Raw genomic sequence first — 9,944 nt, forward strand, 5'->3', positions numbered from 1 at the left:
TTTACAGCAAGCATAAAAGAGAAAAAAGCAAAAGTATAGAGGCGCGTGAGGTTCGCTTCGGAGAGTGGAGCGATGTTGAGAGACGTTCGATTTGGAGATAGGATCGTTTGCGAAAATGGCACGACCAACACGAGAAGCAAACGCAGATAAGTTTTTGAATGGACGTATGCGCGAACGGTGGTGGAAAAATAAAACAAAACCTTACAGGTGGTGGTTACGACATGTACACCAGAAGAATCATCTCACGAAATGTCTTAATTTTGACTCATTTTTCAATTAAATTTCAGCGACATTCATTTTGACATAAGATAACTTTTTTTCGTCAAACAAAAATAATCAACAAATGTGTAGAACACATTTACACGGTGTTATGAAACGCAAGTCTACTCGAACGACTCAATACATTGCCCGTCATGGATTCTAGCCCAGAATGGATCGTCCCCCCGTACCGAAAACTGACAATCCGGCTGCGTGGTCTTGAAACCTTTTATAGGCCGGCATGTCCGCGTAGGACGTTTGCACCAAATAGAAAATGGATTGTGTTTCAGAATACGGAAAAGAAGCATAAACCCATCTTTATTCGAAAACACCCCTTTGCGGTTAAACTTAATACGAGAAAGTTCTTTGCTTTGTGAGGTATGTGTTCTGCTATCAACATTTTGTGATGGAAAGCTACACTGTAGGAATGACGACAGATAAATTATGTTGATTAGTACTAACTTATGCATGTTTTGTTTTATCGTTAAGTTTATTCTCGATCCTTCTACGCCATGCCTTCATATGTGGAAGTTAGCACGTTAAACTTAGCACGGGGTCTTGAAAAGTCACCACGTTTTAGGAAGAGCTATTCTTCAAAGTATATATTTGCTACTTTTCTGAGAAAATTAAGTGTTGTTTTAAATTGTACGGCAATCTGGATATCCCAAGCCGTTCATCCATGTTATCGAGTATCCAGTCTAAATACACATCCACATCGGTATAGATCGCAGGATAGTAACTGCTACACAGCTCTGGTCGCAGCGAGAATAACCCTCGTAAAAAGTGACGCTGCTCTCCTAGCAATTGTTGTGTCGTGTGCAACGGAAAGCCCGGAAGCGCGGGATAGCATTCGTTTCGTGGATCTCGCACCACCAGGATGCATTGTTTCGTCTGCTCGATCTGTATATTCAGTGCCATTCCATCCCAACGTCGTTGACACTCGGTAGACGGAACGAACTGGGTACCGTTAATCTTGCTCGTGAGCAACGTAAAATCCTCCAAACCCATCGTGACCATCGCTAAGCTGGATACAGCATAGCTGCGTACCTCTTCCAGAATGGGCAAACATATCGGTTGCACGTTTGGTTGCGATATATCTGCCGGAGTGGCCAGCTGAACCAGCGCAATGTCGTTTTTGTAACCGATTATGTTGTATTGTGGATGAACGATGATCCTCTCGACAGCGATCTGGTACGTCTTAGGCCGGCATATCCTAGTTCCATTTCGGTCCCAACAGTCACCCCATAATCTCGAACCATAGCCTCCAAATTGAACCCAAAGCCTGCGTTGGAATAACAAAACAATTATCCATCCTCTAATTACTAACTACTACTTTCTATCTACTCACTTGATATCTGGGTTTAAGCAGCTCGCAACACCAATCGTATACCATTCACTCACCAGCACAACGGAACATTGTATAAAAGAAGTCGAATTGAACACCGGATCCCAGTTGTGCACAAATCCATGCCACGGCTCCGTCTCGTACGTTGCGTTCGCGCTGGATCCCTTCGTGTAGGCCCCGCAAGTTTTAAAATTAAATAGTCTTCTTCTGGATATGTTTTGTGTCGGAGGAGGATCCACACGCTTTACATTGGACGATGTTTCTGTGGGCACACTACCATTAAGCTGCATGTTTTCCAGTATCCAGTCCAGGTACGCATTGGTATCGGTAAACAGATACGGTGAATTTGGATTTAGGTAGTTCACGAGATGCATAAAACTGTTTATACCGCTTAGAAAATAACGCTTCTTGCTTCCAACCCTCAGTAAGGTTTGCAATGGAGTGCCGGCATATAACGCCGCCGGCTCCGCTGCGTCCGTATCCAGCGCTACCGCACAGCGTGATCGACTGTTCAAGGTAACGTTGGCACTTAGTTGCGCAAACCGTTCCTGACAGTTGAGCAGATCGAGCGGCTCCAACTGGGTGCTATGCTGGTTGAAGAAGGATGATGGCACCAGCAGTTCGAGTGGCGTACTGTTTCGAAACTCCTCTGTCAATGGCATACAGATCGGGCTGATTAAACCCTCGGTAACGTTGGCCGGTTCCACCAGCTCGATCAGTGCGATGTTGTGCACGTTCAGCGTACCGTTATACTGTGGATGAATAGTGACATACTTAATCTCCGCCGAAAACGACAGAGGAGAACATGGTCCAAATTTACATGATTTTTCATCTATTGAAAACAAGGTATGCTTTAGCGTAATCGATCGCCTGCAATGAATACGAGAGCAAATGATGCAAAGAAACACGTTACTGTGACTGAAAAAAGAGATAAATGAAATACAATTACCATTGTACATCAGGACGGAAAACGTTTGCTGCTGTCAACGCGTAACGTTCGTTGATCAAAACGACAAAACCATCTGATACCCTCATTCCTTTACTTGGATTATCGACAGATTTCAGCGTTCCGATCCACGGCATGACAATCATCGTATTTATAACCCTATTTAAGATTTTGGTCTCAAATACCACATCCTGACCACAGGATTCCATGTTGAAAAGCTTTAGCTTTTCACTTCCCGCAGCTTGCTGGCGCTCTTTCCACTTTGCGAGCGTTGCATTTGCGATCAGTTCCTGCTCGTCCTCGTTTACCGCTTCGTTGTATCGCATGTTGTACAGCATCCAGTCGAGGTAAGAGTACACATTCACGAACCATACCGGTACAAAATAGTTTCCGGCACAGGTTATCCCAAACAGGTCGAATCCTCGTAGTACGTAACGCTCACCAGCATCGACCGTGCTCACATACTCCTGTAGTGGTGCACCCTGCCCGAGCAACCCATCGCAGTTTGCAACATCCTCCTCGGGAACTATTACACAAATGCTTTTATCCTCATTATCGATCGCAAACGAAGTGTTTGAGAGTACTTTTGTACAAAACTCGGAATCCAAATGGATGACTTCCTGATCGATGATGGTCCTAAGAGCCAACCTCAACGACAAGACCGATAAGTTCTCCGTTTGGTTGGTGTAAAGTGTTGGCGTTACCGGCAAACAGATGGGCTTCACGTGAGGTTGCGTCGTGTCGGCGGGACTTTGCAGCTCAATCAGCGCTATATTGTCGTTGATAGTGTTTTTGCTAAACCTGGGATGGACCACTACTCTTCCGATCGAGCGAGATTGCGTTGGATACGCGCATACCGTCGAGCCGTTGCGCTCGAAGCACTTTTGCTCATGCAAATCGTCAAAACCGCCAAACAATATCCGTAAACTGCAATTATTTAAAATTTCATTTAGAAGCTACATCTTAATTTATGAAGGTTTTGCAGTGACTTACTCTTTCTCATTCTTTTCAAAACAGCTTGCCGTACCCACCACGTACCATTCGCTGATGAGTGTAACAACACATTTGACCTTATTCTCCTTCGTCAGAACAAACCCAAGCCAAGGCAGGGGAGCCGGTTGCCCGTTGGCCAGAACCGTTTCACTCATCGTACCACAAGTGTTCAGATTGAACAGTGGAAGCTTCTCCTCGTAATCCACCTCCAGTTCGTCGGTATCGAACACGAGCACGCGCCGATCGATGTACTGATCGATCCACCCCAAATACTTGGCCACATCGGCATAGGCCGTGTACTTGGACGGATCGCACAGTCCCGTCCGCTGGCGAACCGGAATGAACGATACTACGCCCCGCACAAACCATTTGCCCTCAACGTTGAAGAACAGACCCCCACCACTGTCCCCATTACAAGCACTCACGTTCGACTGGCCGCCGCCACAGAACATCTCCGCCGTAAGCTGATTGGCGAACGACAAACGATCACTCTTGATGCACGTCAGCGCGTCCACCACACCGATCGACGCTTGCTTCAGCTGCTCCGACACGACGTCCTGCTCATTCAGACCAAAGCCCACCAGGGTACCGGTTTTTCCCACAATCAGCTCCTGGTTTTTATCCATCGTCCACAGACAAACGGGCTGCACGAACTCGCTCATCGTGATGCTCCCGGTCAGCTTGATCAGTGCGATATCGTTCACGAATCTACTCGAATTGTACCCGGGATGCACTATCAATTCCTGCACCGTGTGCTCCTGCACGAACTCGCTCACCTCCTTCAGATGAACCCGACCCAGGTGTACCGAAATCCGGCTCACGGGCAGTAGCCCATTCACAAGGAAAACGCAATGAGCCGCCGTGAGAATGGTGTTCTCGTCAATGATGGATCCTCCACACGCGTAATCCATCTGATCGCCCTTGCGGTGAAAGATTGCCGCATGCCACGGCCAGTGACCCGGCTTTGCGTCGATTCCATTATGAACGAGATGGATCGTCTTGACTCTTCGCTTGCCGCACGTTAAACGATTCGGTCCGAGCGATTGGGCGACCACACACAAAAGCACACTGGACAGTATCAGCAGACCCAGCAACTGCCGCGCCATTTCTCCAAAATATTGCGTCTTCACTCTTCCACTGCTACAAACAGATTGTGTGACTATTCGCAGCAGCTTTTGAGCATTTATTCGAGCTTGGTGGAGTCCAGCTTCGATTGAAACCGGTTTTCAGTTGGGTTTTTTGACAGTGTTTTTATCAAACTGGTTTATTAAAATATGCAATCAACATTGTAATGCCTTAGAGTTTTGGCGGTTGTTACGCGCTTCCCAATCTATCGTGATAGGGGTTTGGTAATGTTCTAGAGTATTCCTAACACTGAGCTTCATTTCATGAATACTGGTCCGTTGCCATATATTTCCAAACCGGTCTCAATATGTTGAGCTTTGAACAAGAAGGAATTAGCACCGAAGGCTAGTGATGAGGGATCTAAAAATATCTAAGATCGACCAATCTCATGGATTGCGATCGATAGCAACTAAATCACGTGAATAGTGAAGAAAGTGAGAACATCCATAAAGATTCCACACAAAATCCCAAACCGTGATATTATGTTGCCCTCGCGACTGTTTGAATTTTGGAGAATAAATGAGAAGGTAACTGTGATATGGGAAGTAAACACGGACAACGGAAAGTAAAGTTCTACACGATTTATTCGCACATCTCGTTTAGTAGTTCACGTTTCACAGTTCCCGTATCGGTCCCAAACTAACTCCCCGTCCCCAAAGCGCGCACCGCTTTTATAGCTTCTGCCCATCTTCCCTCTCGCTCCGCGTTACCCACCGTAACCGCGTTCTCCTTCCTAGTTCATTCTCGCACGTTCTCTTTATTCTTTCCTTCTCGCGCACATTCCGTCGCTCGCGCACATTGCCCTTATTCTTCCCCATTTCACATAAATTTCACTGATTTTATTATTTCAAAACTAAATTAACCTGCTCAGATGATATGAACTTTTTCATCAAGTTTCGGAACTTAAATAAATAATAAATAATAAGATAGCGATAATGTGGGAGGAGACCACGATAACGCACCAAAGAACTAACTGGTCTCTTAGATCATTTGAATAAATTGCTGCATCGGACTAGATGAATTATCCATACCAGTAACGCTCATATTCTCCAAGATCCAATCGAGATGCTGGCTAACATCAGTAAGAAGGTACGGTAAGTCGGGATTTGCCGCGCCATCGGACTTTAAAAGCAGCCTTAACCCGTATAGAAAATAACGCTTGCGTCCGTCAAACTCTAACGACCCTTGCAGTGCCGATCCGGAATGTTCTGCCAACCGCACATCGGCATAGCCCTCTGCGCAAACCGGAAGCTCATGCACCGCAAAAAAATGCCCTCCATGGATGAGCTGCGCCCGACAGCTGGCCGGACTCAACCGTTTTACATTTCTACTTCCCGATGAATCCATTGCCAGCTGCAACTCCAACGGTGTACTGTTGCGGAACTCCTGCATCAACGGTAGACAGATCGGACTGATCGCAATCTTAGTAGTGTTGGCCGGTTCCATCAGCTCAATGAGAGCGATATTATTTAGGGTGAGGTGTTGCTCGTTAAACTCTGGGTGGATGTATACCTTCTTAATTTTCACTTTTTGATAAGTCGGATCATCACATGCTTCAAACAAACATTTTAGATCATAAATTGCATGATGGTAACCTAGAATAATTGATCCCCTGTAAAGAAAAGAAAATCAGGAAAATCATTTCATAGATAAACTGGAGGTTTAGCTCACTTACCACTCGTTTGGTCCGCTAAATTGCTGAGCTGGGGCTAATGCATACCGTTCGCTTATGAGTATCACTTTAGACGTGGGCGATCGTACCCCCGTATTCAGCACAAGTGAGCCAATCCAAGGATTGTAAGATTCAGAACCATATTCTCTTGGTGGCTTCAATACGATTCCACAGGAGCTCATATTGAATAGGCCTAACTTTTCATGATTTTTCTGCCGGATCGTCCACTTCGCTTCAAGGGACGAGTCCGTATTCACCTCGTTGAATCTCATGTTGTACAGCATCCAGTCGAGATAGGCGTACAAATTGTTGTACACGATCGGCAAGGTGTAGTCACATTGCTTAGAAAATAATTCGAACCCTCGCAGTACGTACCGCTCATCTCCGGCCATACTGATCGCGCGCAACTCCTGCAGAGCTGCCCCCGCTTTGAATGCGGCACAATCGCTATTGGCTTCAGCAGACAGTTCGCCACAAATACGCTTCTCGTCCAAGTTCAACCTCAACCCCTCGTCTAGGTACATATCTATGCATTGCGAGGAGTTAACGTGTCGGACGCGCTTTTCCACAAACGATCGCTTGAGAAAAGATATCCCTATGGTCAACAGGTTGGAGGTTTGGTTCGAGTAAAGCTCGTTTGTGACCGGCAGACAGATGGGTCTCACGTTCGGTAGCGTTGTGTCTGCTGGAGTCAGCAGCTCCACCAACGCTATGTTGTCCGTGAACTCTTTGTCGTTGTACCTTGGGTGGATGATGATGCGCTGTATTTGCAGTGCTTGCAGTGGATAGGCGCACACCGTCGTTCCGTTACGATCGAAGCATTTTCGCTCTTTCAGATTTTCACCCAGTCGAATGCGAATTCTAGAAGAGACCAAACAATGTTAGTTCCAAGATCAACGAAAAAAAAGACCGATACTTACTCGTTGCCATCGTTCTCGAAACAGCTTGCCGGACCAATGACATACCAATCGCTGACGAGCGTAACGACACACAATGCGGCCCGAGGCACCACGGCGAAACCAACCCAAGGGTAGCTCATGTGAGATCCTTCGGCAAGAAATGTGTCCGACTTGATACCACACGTTTTCAGATCGAAAAGCGGTAGCTTCTCCTCATAATCCACCTCATAATCGTCTGTATCGAACACGAGCACACGCGGGTCAATGTACTGTTCGATCCACTTCAGATACTTGGCCACATCGGCAAAGGCCGTGAACTTTGACGTATCGCATAGAGCCGTATTTTTTCGCAATGGAATGAACGAAACAATACCTCGCACGAACCATCTACCTTCAACTTCCAGAAACAATCCACCACCACTGTCTCCGTTGCATGCGCTCACCCCATCCCGGCCTCCTCCGCAAAACATCTCCGACGTCAGGTACGTTCCGAACGCTGCTCGATCATTCGCAAGGCATGTCAGCGTATCGACCACACCGATCGACGCCTGCTTCAACTGCTCCGACACGACGTCTTGCTCCGTCAGTCCGAACCCCAGCACTGTACCATTCTTGCCCACGATCAACTCCTGATTGTTGTCCATCGTCCACAGACAGATGGGTTGTACGTGCGGTGTCATAGTAATGTTGCTCGCCAGTTTGATCAGAGCTATGTCGTTCTTGAATCGGCGCACATTCAATCCAGGATGTACTATCACCTGCCGCACACCATGCGTCTGGGTGTATTCTGTTCGCTCGTGCAGCCGAATACGGCCTACCTCGATTGACAGCTGCTCAGGTGAGATAGCTCTACTCCCAACTGTAACACAGTGACCAGCTGTGAAGTAGAAAACAAAGACGCACCATTGAGATGAGGGCTTAACATTTACTACGATCACTTGCGCACATTACGTACATGTGAGAATGGTATCTTCATCGATGATCGAGCCACCACACTTGTACTCTTCAGCACCGTTCGCACGCTGATAGATGACCGCATGCCACGGCCAGTGACCCGGCATTGCGTCGATACCATTGTGAATGAGATAAACCGATTTCACCTTACGCCGACCGCACACGAGCCGATTGACGCCGACCGTCTGACTCCAGACGCACAACACACCGGACAGTAGCAGCAGCCATCGCGACAGATCACGCATAGCTACGTCCGTTTGCTTCTAGCTAAGAATTGGAACTGAATACGATCATACTGCTGCGTGTTGATCGAACCGGCTGGATCGAAGGTGAATTTAACTTTGGAACAGGTTGAAGCGTAAAATCCCAACAGGTCGATAATTTGGAAACAAGTTTTAAACCGGGCTTAGCCAAATTGTGATAGTGAATTTGATGTGGTTGCATCTGTGTTGGTGTTTTTAAAGCATCTCTCCCTCTCTCTTATTCTGGATTTTACGTGTTGATTCAACATTATGTTTACATGAACATTTTATCTACCAACTCTATCATGCTGAAGAGTATGCTTTATTGTATGTGTGAATGATGCGATAATGAGAGAGAGAGAGAGAGCGAGAAAGAGAAGATGATAAATAAAAATAGAGCAAAGAGAGGAAATTGATTCTCATTTGTAATGAGAAAGCCTTACCAATTCAATCAAAGCTTGAATAAAATTTGTTCTACACACCACATTTAATGATTCTATTTGGTAGCCTATTCAGCTCACGACCGGGCTATCAACCCATCGATACTAAGTTCAAACCTCGCTCAAACCTTACTTCAAACTTTTCTTACTTCAAAAACTTGTTACTGCATGACTTTTGTCTTTCTCCAAAGTAACTATTATTGAAATCGTTTTACCCCTCAACGAATCAACATTCAGGGACAGATTGTAAAAGCTTTGCCATTTCACAGTACAGTAAGCACAATTGCAGCACTGTGTGCCATTTACTCCGATGGGCACCAGTTGCCCGTGAAGCAATGCATTCGTGTTGATGCACCTTTCAAACAAACATCAAATCCGGATTGACTCGCTTTGCAAATGCACACGTCCTTGCACACTCTTTCAACGCTCTTCCTGTACTATGGAAGAACTCCTCTCAGAATGACACTGCTCAACGACCATCGCAAGGTGGTGCTTAGTTTAAAATGACATAATCAACAGCGGGACTGTTATCGGACCATCGACAGCGATACTGTCTGAAGGGCGAAAACTGGGATTCTCCCCCCGTTTGCTTAGCATTTAACCCAGTTCAGTGTCCTGATTTATGGGACCATTGATATTTCTCGACCATGTTTCCTGCCGGTCACGGCTTCACGGGACGGAAGAAAGTACAGTACCACTCCTCCTTCTCCTCGTAATGGCCGCTCGTTATGCGAGTGTCCCGTCGGGTTGAGAAATGCTCCGCTCAGAACGGGAACCGGCTTCCTGGAGACCGAAAATTCACACTTCATTCCCACAGGAGGCGAACGCATCGTCCGGAACGCGCAGATGAGGGACATATTAGATCCGGTGTCGCCGGGAACTGGTTTATTTAATTAGCATCCCTTGAAATGTGGAACGAGTTCCACCGTCGATCCGGCCTCGAGGATGGCTCCAGCCGTCTGTCCTTTTTTGCTTCGTTTCCTTTCCAGACCGCTGCCCGCTAGCAATCTTCAGCTCGAGGACAGTTGCTCACACTCTCATTGTTGCTCCCAACGCATCCGACAACCAGC

The 9,944-nt window shown here is 46.6% G+C and overlaps 2 protein-coding genes across 3 annotated transcripts; both read right to left on the reverse strand.

Annotated features, from left to right (window-relative positions):
* Positions 1-419: 419 nt before the first annotated feature.
* LOC4397664 (serine protease 53) lies at positions 420-5,137 on the reverse strand. Of its 2 annotated transcripts, XM_061659926.1 has the most exons (4): positions 3,543-5,137; positions 2,553-3,476; positions 1,607-2,473; positions 420-1,540 (listed from the first exon to the last, which is right to left on the reverse strand). In XM_061659926.1, the coding sequence occupies exons 1-4, from the start codon at positions 4,646-4,648 to the stop codon at positions 868-870; spliced, it is 3,570 nt and encodes a 1,189-aa protein (XP_061515910.1). In that variant the 5' UTR covers positions 4,649-5,137; the 3' UTR covers positions 420-867. The 2 variants fall into 2 exon arrangements, with proteins under 2 accessions (XP_061515910.1, XP_061515911.1); XM_061659927.1 differs by lacking the exon at positions 420-1,540 and having other exon boundaries at positions 1,603-2,473.
* A 96-nt stretch (positions 5,138-5,233) lies between these two features.
* LOC1280418 (uncharacterized) lies at positions 5,234-9,632 on the reverse strand. Its single transcript, XM_320269.5, has 4 exons — positions 8,194-9,632; positions 7,260-8,115; positions 6,343-7,200; positions 5,234-6,279 (listed from the first exon to the last, which is right to left on the reverse strand). Exons 1-4 carry the CDS (start codon positions 8,435-8,437, stop codon positions 5,649-5,651), a joined length of 2,589 nt encoding a protein of 862 aa, XP_320269.4. The 5' UTR covers positions 8,438-9,632; the 3' UTR covers positions 5,234-5,648.
* Between the last annotated feature and the right edge of the window lie 312 nt (positions 9,633-9,944).

Source organism: Anopheles gambiae, chromosome 3 (genome assembly GCF_943734735.2).
Source record: "Anopheles gambiae chromosome 3, idAnoGambNW_F1_1, whole genome shotgun sequence".
NCBI lineage: Eukaryota > Metazoa > Arthropoda > Insecta > Diptera > Culicidae > Anopheles > Anopheles gambiae.

Bases quoted from the DNA above. Each gene is read 5' to 3' on its own strand.
- LOC4397664 (XM_061659926.1), bottom strand. From the start codon at position 4,648: ATGGCGCGGCAGTTGCTGGGTCTGCTGATACTGTCCAGTGTGCTTTTG. The intron at 2,474-2,552 runs GTAATTGTATTT...TATTCATTGCAG, and splicing joins TTCCGTCCTGATGTACAATG to GCGATCGATTACGCTAAAGC. The intron at 1,541-1,606 runs GTGAGTAGATAG...ATTCCAACGCAG, and splicing joins TGCTTAAACCCAGATATCAA to GCTTTGGGTTCAATTTGGAG.
- LOC1280418 (XM_320269.5), bottom strand. From the start codon at position 8,437: ATGCGTGATCTGTCGCGATGGCTGCTGCTACTGTCCGGTGTGTTGTGC. The intron at 8,116-8,193 runs GTACGTAATGTG...TCTACTTCACAG, and splicing joins TGAAGATACCATTCTCACAT to CTGGTCACTGTGTTACAGTT. The intron at 7,201-7,259 runs GTAAGTATCGGT...GGTCTCTTCTAG, and splicing joins TTCGAGAACGATGGCAACGA to AATTCGCATTCGACTGGGTG.